This window comes from Pieris napi, chromosome 24 (assembly GCF_905475465.1).
Source record: "Pieris napi chromosome 24, ilPieNapi1.2, whole genome shotgun sequence".
NCBI lineage: Eukaryota > Metazoa > Arthropoda > Insecta > Lepidoptera > Pieridae > Pieris > Pieris napi.
In genome coordinates this window covers 1,989,177-2,002,626 of record NC_062257.1, presented here as the reverse complement: position 1 = coordinate 2,002,626, position 13,450 = coordinate 1,989,177, and the positions used below count along the sequence as shown (strand labels likewise).

The 13,450-nt window shown below is 33.5% G+C and overlaps 1 protein-coding gene and 1 long non-coding RNA gene across 3 annotated transcripts in view; one reads left to right on the top strand and one right to left on the bottom strand.

Annotated features, from left to right (window-relative positions):
- The first annotated feature begins 1,452 nt into the window (after positions 1 to 1,452).
- LOC125061789 lies at positions 1,453 to 2,933 on the top strand. Its single transcript, XR_007119082.1, has 2 exons — positions 1,453 to 1,534; positions 2,821 to 2,933. It is a non-coding gene; the product is annotated as an uncharacterized LOC125061789 (long non-coding RNA).
- Positions 2,934 to 8,439: 5,506 nt separating this feature from the next.
- LOC125061766 (ATP-binding cassette sub-family C member 4) overlaps positions 8,440 to 13,450 on the bottom strand; it is a 77,259-nt gene continuing 72,248 nt past the window's right edge. For both annotated transcript variants that reach the window (XM_047667362.1, XM_047667363.1), the window contains exons 22-25: positions 13,274 to 13,396; positions 12,314 to 12,436; positions 11,095 to 11,255; positions 8,440 to 10,252 (exon numbers count right to left, since the gene is read on the bottom strand). In XM_047667362.1, the coding sequence (XP_047523318.1) occupies positions 9,979 to 10,252; positions 11,095 to 11,255; positions 12,314 to 12,436; positions 13,274 to 13,396 (681 nt within the window). In that variant the 3' untranslated portion in view covers positions 8,440 to 9,978. The remainder of the gene's footprint in view (positions 10,253 to 11,094; positions 11,256 to 12,313; positions 12,437 to 13,273; positions 13,397 to 13,450) is intronic.

Sequence of the window (13,450 nt, the reverse complement as noted above, 5' to 3'; positions counted from 1 at the left end):
GGATTTCTATATTAGTTTCGTGGTGATTATTTTTCCGACCCAAATATCGGCCAATAGAATTGCACCATTCGACGTCACGTGGTACAACCTACATGGTATTATACTGAACATTTTTTGTGAAAATTTTCTCTGGTCGTTGCTTCAAGAAAAGTATTAAGTAGTTGTTTTATTCATTATGAAATTCTTATTTGTTAACTGTACATTTCGTCTCATGGTGCAATTCCATTGGCCGACATTTGGGTCGGAAAAATAATCCCCCGAATACCACACGAGCTTCAAAATTATCGGGCATTTCCCTCAAGGTTCCCTGCAAACAAATATAGTCGTCATGACTATATTTGTATATATTTTACTATATTAATTGTTTGCAACGAACCTATAGGGAAATATCCGATAATTTTGAAGCTCTTGTGGTATTATAAGTGATTATTTTTTTGAAGTTATACTTCTTTAGGCGCGTTATGAAAAATTGATGAGAGTGAAATTTTACGATGCGCGCGCACCGTGACACAAAATAAACAGAATGAAGTTGCCCACGGAAGATGCTACGGCATTGTACGTAATTTAAAAACAACATTCGAATAATAATAGAATGTATGTTACACTTAATGTAAGAGAAAAATAATAAATATTTATTTATTTAATTTTTCAAATGTAAACTGAACTTTATTGACTATAATGACTCCTTTACCAGTCTATGAATATTAAATTGTAATTAATTATTTGCATGCAATCAAAAACTATTTTTAATAATGCCAAAGAAGTATAACTTCTTACGCGCGTACATAAGTACACGCACCCTTTTTTTATAATAGACAGAACGTTGGGCCCGAACACTGAACAGACGAATTTTTGGGTCTAAGGCATGCCGGTTTCCTAACGATGTTTTCCTTCACCGGTCTGCATCTATACTAAGATTGGCGCCAAGTATTGTTTATGACATCTAGAGTACGACTACTTAAAAAACCAAAGCACGTTGTCATTTAAGTTTTATTATTAATATGCATTTGTATATTAAGTGTTTTGGTACCTTTTGAAATTTATAGGCAATATAAATACGCCAAAATACATGAACAGGTAATTTCATTGTTATTCTTTAGGATGTCTAGGTGCAACTAAAACAAATTTTAAACGTTTTTAATATAGTTTTTACTCTGTGGACGCATTGACAGTGTGACTCCACATTTAAATAACTCATTTTTATGCGATATTTTTACATTAACTCTATGTTTCGTTTGAAGTCTAAGCACTACTGCTGTAATAGTTGGCGAGCAAAATATATTTTGATTTTCTCGTGTGGCAGACTTTCTTAATAGCGATAATTATACAATAAGAATTTTTTTTTTATATTATGGCAATAGTTTCAACTTTATGCCAGTTTTTTTATTTTTTATATTTTTTTATATTATGGCAATAGTTTTGACTTTATGCCAGTTTCAAGTAAAAAGCGGTAACAGTTTTGAATACCATCGCACTTTTTTGACGATACTAATTATTTAGGAGTCTCGGAGGACCTTCATTGGAACACCTCCAAGTGAGTTTTGCTCCGGAAACGCGTCAAAAATTTTATAAAGATTTATAAAGTAAACTTTGCACTGTAAAACTAATTACCGCTAGTCTAGCATAAACCACATTCAAAATGGCCGATTAAGTTTATAAAATTAATAGGGATGTGAAAAATAATCGATTTTTTTTAAAGTGAAAATCGATTTTTGTATTCGATTTTAATATTAAAAATAATTGAAAATTCGGCAACCAAATATTCATATACTAACTCTAACCTAACCAATCTAAATAATATTTGTTTTTGTGGACAGCTCCGATCTAAATAGTAATTGTTTATTCAAGCCTCGGCTTCTCGGCGACCAAATATTCATATACTAACTCTAACCTAACCAATCTAAATAATATTTTTTTTTGTGGACAGCTCCGATCTAAACAGTAATTGTTTATTCAAGCCTCGGCTTCTCGGCGTCCTGGTCGCCTTCGGCGACCAAATATTCATATACTAACTCTAACCTAACCAATCTAAATAATATTTGTTTTTGTGGACAGCTCCGATCTAAATAGTAATTGTTTATTCAAGCCTCGGCTTCTCGGCGTCCTGGTCGCCTTCGGCGACCAAATATTCATATACTAACTCTAACCTAACCAATCTAAATAATATTTGTTTTTGTGGACAGCTCCGGCGCTACGGGAAATGCAGCCCCTCCACCCTTGCGTACCAAAGCACAGGCATTTTATTCAAGCCTCCGCAACCTCGGCTTTTTGGTCGCCTTCGGCGACCAGCCTCAGCCGCTACAGCTTTCATAATGCCTGTGCTTTGTTACAGCGGGTGGGGGCTGCTCTTCCTCCGCGCCTCCGATTATTTATATACACTCTAGGGGTAAGACAGACAAGACCACGTGGATAGTGGGGTGCTCTGATTCGGTTTTGGGTACTTTTTGGATATTAAAGTAAACACTTTATTCTAGTAAAAATTAAATAATATAGAAAGTTGCAAACAATGAAATACAAGTACTAATTAGAAAATACAGACGAGTAGGTATCGATAATTTCAAAAAATTTCGGAACCCTATAATCTATCAACACGAAATTAGGTTAATTTCAATGTTGATTATTCTATAACTTTAAATTTCAAAAATGAGGAAATAATCGATAAATAAATAAAACGATTATTAACAATCGATAAATTAAAAACACGATTTTTTTAAGTGAACGTCACATCACTTATAACCAATAGAAAAGTAGAAAATGGCGGATTGTTTACAAATTTTAATACATTACACAAAACTTTAAATTTTTTATAAAAATATTTAGACGCGTTTCCGGAGCAAAACTCACTTGGAGGTGTTCCAATGAAGGTCCCCCGGACACTCCTAGATAATTAGTATCGTCAAAAAAGTGCGGTGGTATTTAACACCCAACCCAAATTTTGTCGTATTGGTCCGAATTTTAATTCCTATCATGACGAATCACCAGCTCCCTAGTTTATAACTAGCACTCGAAACGTCCGTATGAAATTTAATAGCATTATTGAAAAAATTTAAAGCAGTATTGTTATGACTGAGAAATGTACTTTAATTTGTGGCTTACTAAAGTTGCTCTCGTTCACCCGAACATTAATTTAATTTATTAATATTTGTAATTACCATGAACAATTAGAATTTCGCCTTCGGCGTCTCCTTCTTCCAAAGCAGCCATTCTTGAAACCAAGCCACAAAGCGAGAGTTAGTACAACCAGTAGCCCAGCTAAAATAATACCTTGGACTTTTGGGTCATAGAAATTTATAGGGTCCGATAATTTCTTCCCCGAACGGCTCCCTTTTTTTGCACTTGATGAGCTTTTTGCTAACGCCGTGGAAGATGTCTTTTCTACCGGGTGACCCATATTTAATTTGAAAACCATTTAGATAGTTATGAAAATCTGGTCATTGCAAGGGCTGGTATGGATTAAGTTTATTTTAAACGGTATAAGGTTTTTAACGGATACATTTTGTGATTGAAATACAAAAGTCAAAATATGTGACAGAATATTTAATCAGATAGACAATGGCGAATGAAGTATGGCGCTGTGGCAAAATAAGTTTATAGTACTACTGATTAGGTACTGATGATAATATATTGTGAATTGGTACAATATTAAAGTTCCTACTCCATTCATATCCGCATATTAAAGGTAATTTGGAATTTTGTGTGAACATAATTAATATGACCTAAACAAACAAATGGAACTTTAATTTGAGTGCTCTAGGTGTACCGGAATCTCATGGCAAATAGGCAAATAAAAATTTCGATCTTTACAAAATCGTTAAAGAAAATTATAGTAAAATTATATTAAGTATTTGTCCTAAACCAAGTGCGTGTCGTAATCATCTTCCAACTTGATGAATATTTTTCATTACCTATGGGTAATATAATTTTTTAAAAACCGAGAATGAGTTTTTGGGTCTAAACGCAAATGAAATGTATAAATATATAATTTCAAATATATCTACAGCATTCGCTAAATACATTTTCAGGTCAGGTGTCAGGTGTCAAAATGTAGAAAATTTAACTTGTCAACGTCTTGCTTGCAAAGTAAAGTGACAATTAACAATAACTATTACAGGATTTTCAAGACTGTTAAAATTGAAATCATGAAAACTGTGAAGTGAAACACCGAAGTCCGAAACCTTACAATTACAAATTTTAAATACATAATATACTTTTTTGTTACTTATAATAATATTGTGATTTAAAAGCAGTTAAATATTAATTTTAAAGATTAGTTCAAAATAGTGAACCAAGTGGTTACTTTTTTGTGGTTATTTTGCAGTATATTCGTCGTTGCATAGTGAACTATGGTTACGGATACCATTACCACCCCTCCTCCAGTAACTTGGGCGCAAAGGAAAACATGTGTATTTGTTGTTTTCAATGTTGAATGTGAAAAACCTGATATCAAAATAGAAAATAGGTTAATCTCATTCAAAGGCTTATGTGGCCCGGAACAGAAGTTAAACGAGGTGGAATTATCACTTTTTGATGAAATAGACCCTGAAAAAAGTATTCAAGTTAACAAAGGAAGATTCATTGAGCTTGTTCTTGCCAAGGTTAATTCTGATGCTGCATTTTGGCCTGCCTTAACAAGTGATAAGAAAAAACATCATTGGCTTAAAGTTGATTTCCAAAGATGGCAAGATGAAGATGAGAGTGAAGATGATACAGATTGGGAAGGCATGAATCAGGCAACTGATGATATGGGTGCCTCATATAATTCTACTTCTTCAGAAGATGAAGATTAAGCCATAAAATAACTCATAACATAACATTCTCAGTCTTAAGCTAGTCTGAATATAGATATACAGTAGAACCTCTATAAGTCGAACATCAAGGGAGACGCCAAAAAATTCGAGTTATAGAGTTTTCAACTTATGGAGGATTTCGACTTAGGCGGATTTTGATTCGACATAAAGAGTTTGAGGTTTATTCTCATAAATTTAATTTTTCAGCAAGATTCAAAGTTTTTAGTTTACGTTTCACAGCACTCATGTTAACTGTTGTACTAATTGATGTGTATTGCAGTAGAACCAAACTACTTCTGACAGTATTTAAGTCAAAAACAAATGCTGGCTTAGCTAAATTTCAAAGGGAATCAAAATTGAACACCTGACACAAAGCAAGCAAACACGTGTTTCCATGAGTCATAAATTTATTATTGTATACTCCTAAAATGTTTTCTAAGAAACAATAGTGTACTCACATTGTCGGCAAGTTCTTAAAGTCGGTAACTTATTTTTGTTCGAACAATAGAGATAATAAATTCCAAATGATCAAGTTGTAAAGGTTGTAAAATAAAACGTTCCTATGTTCGAGATACAGAGGTCAAATTTAATTTTTCGAGTTATAAAGTGAAAATATGTACCAAAATGGCTTGGAGGGACTCGGTGATTATTTCGATTAACAGAGGGTCAAGATTTCAAGTAATGGAGGTTTTGGTGTTTTAAGGGAAGGGAACAAAACATTTTTTCGAGATTTGGAGGTTTTTGACTTATCGAGGTTCGACTTAACGAGGTTCTACTGTATAATCATCAGTTAGCACTAGTAGTTTGTATCAGGTTTGAACATTTTGATAAGTCCATTTTAAACCAATAAAATTATTTAGATTTTAATGTACTTTAAAATATGCAACATGGTATGTAGAGTAACAAAGATTCATGGACTTAGTCATTAATTCACCTTATAATAAATGCTAATGCGAGTTGTGATGTAAAATAATAAGTGGACTTATCAACTACCTGATACAATATAAATATACACTTTATACATTCCTAATTCCTATAGAATTGCTAGCCTATAGATTAATCCCCTTTATTTATACAATAGTTAAGTACCTGTCTCTTTTTACAAAATTTTAAAGAGGCAAAAAATTTTTAACTAATTTAGTTGTATGAATATTGGGCTATTGTGCAACTCACAACTTGAGCGATTGAAACTGTTAGAAGTCCGGTACTCTAGTGGATCAACAGTGTGTGTAAGGCTTGGAAAGCTGTTTGCCGATTGCAATTATTTTATATTGAAATGTAAAGAAACAGTTGCAATTTGTAGTCACGAAGCATTGCAGCGTATAAAATATATTTGTAATTTACTAGCTAACTTTTCTTTATGTAATATTTATATTAACTATTTTATAGGAATTCTTTGAATAGCAGAGAAAAAGCATTTTATGTTCCCAAAGATGTTAAGCTTTTTAATGCCTATATGGAGGATATAATATGAAGTGCAATGTTAAAGAATGCTATGGGGTGTTGTAGTGAAGGCAGGATAACAGTATTAAAATATGTAATATTAAATAGTGTTTTATAAATCTGTTTTTTATTTAAAAATAGTGGCTGAATAAGTACTTAAAAAAAAAAATCAGTGGCGCTACAACCTCTTTAGGTCTTGGCCTCAGATTTCTGAATCTGTGTCATGATTATTTTTAAATCTAATAGACAAGTAGGTTTAGCCTCCAGTGCCTGTCACACGCCGTCGACTTTTTGGGTCTAAGACATGTCGGTTTCCTCACGATGTTTTCCTTCACCGTTCGAGCAAATGTTAAATGCGCATATAGAAAGAAAGTCCATTGGTGCACAGCCGGGGATCGAACCAACGACCTCAGGTATGAGAGTCGCACGCTGAAGTACTTAATAAAACAAATAATGCTTAAGACACAGGTAATGATTTGTGACTTAGTGCTAAGTATGTACGTTTGTAAAAATTGTGTTTATATTTTGCGCAGTATTGACTGAACAACAGATAAATACATTTAGTACTACGTCAAAAATGTATTGGATTTAAACATACGGAATTGACTTGGCTTTCGACCCCTGCGCTGGAAATATGTACGGCGTTTACGGGTAAAGTATCTGTATATGTGTACAAAAGGAATTACACAAATGCCGTACAATAATAAATGACCTATATTGCTTCTGCAATTATCGTCGAATTAAAAATTTGCACCGACCAGCACCACCACTTAAGTACGGCACTAGGTTTTTCGACATTTATTTTTAATCATCTATACAATATAACAAAGCCGTACATTAATAATTAGTCGTTATTCCTCATCTGTACCTGAGAAATTCCATTCATTTAACATTCGCTAGAACGGTGAAGGAAGACATCGCGAGGAAACCGGCTTGTCTTAGATCCAAAATGTCGACGGCGTGTCAGGCACAGGAGGCTGATCACCTACTAGCCTATTAGATTTACAAATGATCATGAAACAGATACAGAAAACCTCAGGGATGAGAGTCGCACGCTGAAGTCAAAATATATAATTATCTTTATATATATAATTCTTCTGTGAGTGTGTATGTCACTGAACTTCTCTCAAACGACTGGACCGATTTTGATGAAATTTTTTGTGTGTGTTCAAGGGGATCTGGGAATGGTTTAGATTCACAAATCAGCCCGGCAGGTGGCGCTGCAGTCGGTACTTTCATACTTTAATATCCTAATAGCTTGAAATATCATGCAGGACAACGTCTGTGGGGTCCACTAGTTTCTGTATAAAATTTTAAGTGTGTGTATCTTTTGTAAATATGATTGTTTCAAGGAATAAATTATGCCTCATTATTATTACTAAAAGCACCCCGTTGAGCCTCGAAAAACAGGGCATGGACTGGCATCATATACTGGGCAGGCCCCAGTGGCTAAGGTCCAAGAAGTTCTAAATATTTTTAGCGGTTTTTCCATAATTCAACACATAATTCTTTGTTTTATCTTGTAATATTTTTACTTGTTTTTCAACGTATACAAAAGACATTTACACTGTGTTTTAGTGCCAATCATGGTTATATTATCAATAAAATCTCATTATTAAAAATATCTCATTATATAAATAAAATAGTTAAAGAATAAATAATTATCGGGTACCAAGTAGAAACAAACATATGGCTCAGTTTCTTTGTTATTTCGATCTGAGTAGATAAAGATTAAAGACATCGTGACCGTCAGGTTGGCTGACCAAATTTGATATCGCAATCAAACTATACGCTATATTTCTCTACCAATTTGATACTATTTGCTACCTTCGAAGACGCATTTGCTACCTCTGCATTAAAGAACATAATAAAGAAATACGTGGCCGGCCATTCTGACGTCAGGTTGGCTGACCACTATCATTTAATTGGGTTCTAAGAATCTTTAAGTGATAGCGTTTTTATACAAATTTACTACCTGAGTAAACAAACTTTTTTTTATTATTAATATAGCCATGAGGGGGTCTTAAAACGCCTACAAAAAAGGATGAGCAAGAGTTCGGCACATATAACTTATCACAGCATTGCAGGCGCTAAATAATAGGTAATACTCTAATAATTATTCCAACTTTGAAGAAGATATCTTTCTTATTGTAAAAGTTAGGTGAAATGTATGCGTCATAAAAATACAGGCACAAATAAAAACACAAAATTATAAAGATTAAAATTTATTCATGAGTTCTCTATGGCAATCATTCTCTAGGCATTATAATTATTAAGTTATTATTCTAATAGATAATAAATAAAAAACATTGTTGGTCGCTTATAATAATTACTTTAATACTTCAACGCCCCGTTTACATAACGGATCGATATTTTTCCAATTGGATAGAAAAATGCGGGATTCCTAATTTGTTATCAGGTATATAATAATAACTACATATCTATTTTAAAAGCCGCCTAGTATATACAACACAATTTATTTTCGATTTCATCCATGTAACTTATATTATCTTAATAATTAATCACAATATTAGCCCGTTTCCAAAGATTTTTCAAGTTTTTGTTTTTTTTTTGTAATATTATGGCAACAGCTTCAACTTTATGCCAGATTCAAGTAAAAATTTTTCAAGTTCCAACTTTGAAGAGTGAACTGTCACAGACAAAAGGCAGAGTAAATTCACCTTCAGCCTTGTCTATGAATCTTAGCTAAAAATGAAGAATTGTCTCTGTGTCAATGTCGTTTGTAAGCCCTAGACAAAATGACTTTACAGCAGGCGTGACCCTAATCAAATTATTACGAATTTCTCACACCGTATTGTCACGACCATTGAAGAGTGGTTCGTCTCAAGAGGCAGATTGATCTAATTTTTTTTTAAAGTTTTACATGTAAAGTTTGGTCATATGTACAGAAAGTGTAAATAAGATGGTTTGTTTATCTGGTACTGCGAGTATTTGAATAAAGAAAATATTTTTCAAAAGGGTCTAAAGATAAAGGTAATGATAATGTCGGATATATTAATATATTAAACGAAAAATGGATGAAGATATCTTTTATCTATATTGTATATAGAACCGATCGAAACTTTGAAAAAACTTTGGATACGGGATCCTAAGCCCGTATTCTAGATAGACATTGATGAAACTTAAATCTAAACAAGCTGCCCTTTTTTAACATGAAGACAATGACCAAGATAAGATTGTGACTTGAGATGTGCGAATTAGAATACGGGCTATAGATCCTTATATTCTTCTAACACTATGTACTTAATATATGTTCAAGCAAACTGTACAACGTCATAAAATTATCCTATTCTATGGTCTAGTATGAGTTGACAATTTACATAAAAGTTTTCTAAAATCTTGAAAAACATGGTGTCATTTGTCTAGTGTACATTTAGTTAGTGAAGATTTAATTATTAAGAAAATTATATTGATTAATATAAAATAATGCAATAATTTGCCGAGACGCAAATTAATTTGAATTTAATTGCTTAAGATATCGATACATTTAAATACAATAAAAGAAACAACGTGGTAAAGAGTAAAAATGTCTCTAAATCCAACCAAATAACAGTCAATTAATAAAAGCGCGCGAAACAAGATCCGCCATGTTTTTCTTTTTAAACTCTTTACTTTTTGGCATTAAACTGAAGGATTCGAGGTTATAAAAACTTCAAAAAAAAAGGTTTTTCTATCAACTCATACTAAACATGGCAACAATATGCAGTTAACATTCAAGAATAAGTACCTATTCTATAACTCCACCACTGTTTAGGAATGTGTTCTTTGCTATTTCGAATAATTGAGCGGACATTTTGTCACTGGTTTCTTTAACCATTTTTGCAAAATGTCCTTCGGGGTTGCACAATAGTTTGTACGGATAGTCAAATTCTACAAGTCGTCCTGCGTCCATCACCATGACGCGGTCGGAGTCCATTATGGTATTAAGTCGATGAGCGACAGTTAATACTGTGCAGTCTGCGAACTTTTTCCTAATCGTCTTCTGTATGAATTCGTCGGTCCTAAACAAAAAAGGTTTTACGTTAATGTTGTTGTAGCTTGGTTAGACAAGATGCTTTAATAGTAGTGTATGTAGAAAGTCGAAAACTAAATTTGAATGAAAATTTGTCGACACGAACTGTCATTTCCATACAAATTTAGTTTTCTACTTTCTACATACACTACTGTTAAGGCATTTTGTCTAAGCCCCCTGGAGTCGGGATTCGGTATTTATGTCAAAATTACAAATGGAAGTCAAGTCATTTGAGTGGTTACTACGCCAATAGATGATGCTTTGCATAATTTTAAGCTTAAAATATTTTTAAGTATGTCTTGACCGTTTCCTTAACCAGACCAATCAAGGCGTACGATACATTTAAACTTTTTTTAAATCTTCACAAGAGCCTCTATACCTTATAACAGCGAGGGAAAAATAGGTAAAGGAGGCAAACAAGAAGGGGTCTCGCAAGCAATTGCGCCCTGGCTCGGCAAGAATATTATCGCCGGGGCCTATCTCGCGCAACACAAATGAGATGTGATTTTATTAAGCACAACTATCTTTTTAGTAAAATACAGGTTTATAGGGCACATTTTTATAGGGCTGATTGTTCATCTGTCTGAATCCTGTACTAATAAACAAATTATTTGTTTTAGAAGAAAATATGAGATGGAATAAAGTACATGGACACTATGGCAAAGGGAGTATACAAAAGAAACCTTCTAACAGCGATACTGACAACATGAATAATGAGTTTGTATTCTGCGCGATCTCATTGCGAGAGAGCTCTTCCTTTTAATAATACGCTCTTTACTTGAAAACCCTTAGTCGCATTGATTCGGAAATACGTCAGTGAATCTAACTTACTTTGGATCAACATTAGCTGTAGCCTCGTCGAGTACGAGGATTCTGTTCCCTCGCAAAATGGCTCGCGCGAGGCAAACCAATTGTCTCTGACCGAGTGAGAAGTTCGATCCACCTTCTGACACCTTGAAGTCCAATGATGGAATTGCAGCTTTCAGGTCAACCTTAAATTGTCAATTATATATTTGTTATTGAAAAATAAGAAATTAAAAAATAACTATACAGTAATAACACCAATTTGTACAATTGGATATAATTTATACACGAATATTATTATGAGTCTATATAATTATTTTATTTTATATTGGCGTGAAGCGTGCAGTTCGAGGTCCAACTTTTCACCTAAGATTCATAAAAGGGGAATTATATATTAATTTAAATAGTAATAATAAAGTGTTTATTGATTAACAATTCAATATGTGTAAGATTTGGGAACCGTGTTAAGTAAAAAATACGTGTGTCCGGGTTCCCAGATCTCCTATACTTCAAAGTAATTTAAAAAAAAAATTGTATTATAAGTTTGATTTTTTTTAACTTTTTACGATATCTTCTCCCAATTTATTTATAAAATACATAACGTACGCCTTACACGCATGAGTGTATGAGTGAGTGTTAGGTCTCAGGAGCAACTCAAACTCAAAATATCTATTGAGCAGCCTATTTAATTTATTATAGGTAAATCAATTAAATGTAGAATAATAAAAACTGTGAAATAATATGTCAAATTATTCTCAATTTCTGACAGTGAGAAATACATGATTCTAAGATTTGTAACTGGAAATTGTATCAAATTTAGTTTGATACAGTTTACACGAATACTATTTGGAAACGACCGCAATGTTCCAAATACTTCTCACGTTTTACGTTCACTATTTAACTTTGCGTTGGAACAGTGTTGGCCTAGTGGCTTCAGTGTGCGACTCTCATCCCTGAGGTCGTAGGTTCGATCCCCGGCTGTGTACCAATGGACTTTCTTTCTATGTGCGCATTTAACATTCGTTCGAACGGTAAAGGAAAACATCGTGAGGAAACCGGCTTGCCTTAGATCCAAAAAGTCGATGGCGTGTGTCAGGCACAGGAGGCTGATCACCTACTTGCCTATAAGATTGAAAAATGACCATGAAACAGATTCAGAAATCTGAGGCCCAGACCTAAAGAGGTTGTAGTGCAACTGATTTTTTAAATTTAACTGTGCGTATATCTAAGAAAGATTCAAACTTACAGCTTCCAAAGCCCGCCATAAACGCTCATCATCGTAACAATTGAATGGATCCAAGTTGTATCGAATCGTTGCCGAAAACAGAACTGGTTCTTGAGGGATGATAGAAATTTTGGATCGCAGCTCCTATAACAATTAATAACAAATATTAGATCATACATTGAACAATTTTTAGATGGGTGTACAGCAAGGTACAATTCGTGGTCCCACTTTTCACCTAAGATTCATAAAAGGGGAATATTCATTATCAAATGATTCTCAGTTTTGGCAATAAGGAGAAATAGATGATTTGATTGAAAAATATTTTGCCTACAAATTTTAGTTTTTTAATTCCATATTAAAATATTTTTACAGCGAATTAACTCTTAACTACAATTAAAATTGCATGAAAAATATTACATAAAAAGTCACGCTATTATTTATCTGTATTTAGAGGGGAGCCAGGGGAATTCAGAGACAATTTTAAATGTGAACCTGTCATAATCCTATTACTATTTGACAGTTGGGTTACGTCATATGTACTTGAAAAAGACGTGCACGTTTGCTTTATATCCAAACGAGGTTCGGATCGTATTCGAAATTAAAAACGAAAATATAAACATTTCTTAAATTTAAAATGATAAAAAATCATTTATTGTTTATACAGGCAACCTAGTTTACGGGGTGCCTATAAAGGGCATCGATTTTGGCGGCTACGTCACCGGCCTTTGAGGGAGGATATGCTCTCATTTTTAGAGGTTCGAGAAAAGACCTCCATCGATCTCACTGTTCGCTAGTTCGCAAAAGAAAATGCCTAGTGAAGCCATCAAGGTGATGCGGTTGAAGTCTGGAGTTAATACGGTCGGTACGGTGATGTAAACTTTGTAGAAAAAGTTTGTTACGAATATATATATTTAAAGGATCTTTATGTAATAATTAGATACATGTATCGATATACATTATAAATATGTTGAGTATAAATACCTGCAGGGCTAAGTTTCCAGTGTCCACGTCATCGATTAAAATTTCGCCTTCAACAATCGCAAGGCGGAACAAAGATGATATCAAAGACGATTTACCAGCACCCGTTCGTCCAACGATGCCCACCTAAAACATTATTTTTTAATTTATTACATGACCATGGATACAAGTCTTTTAGCC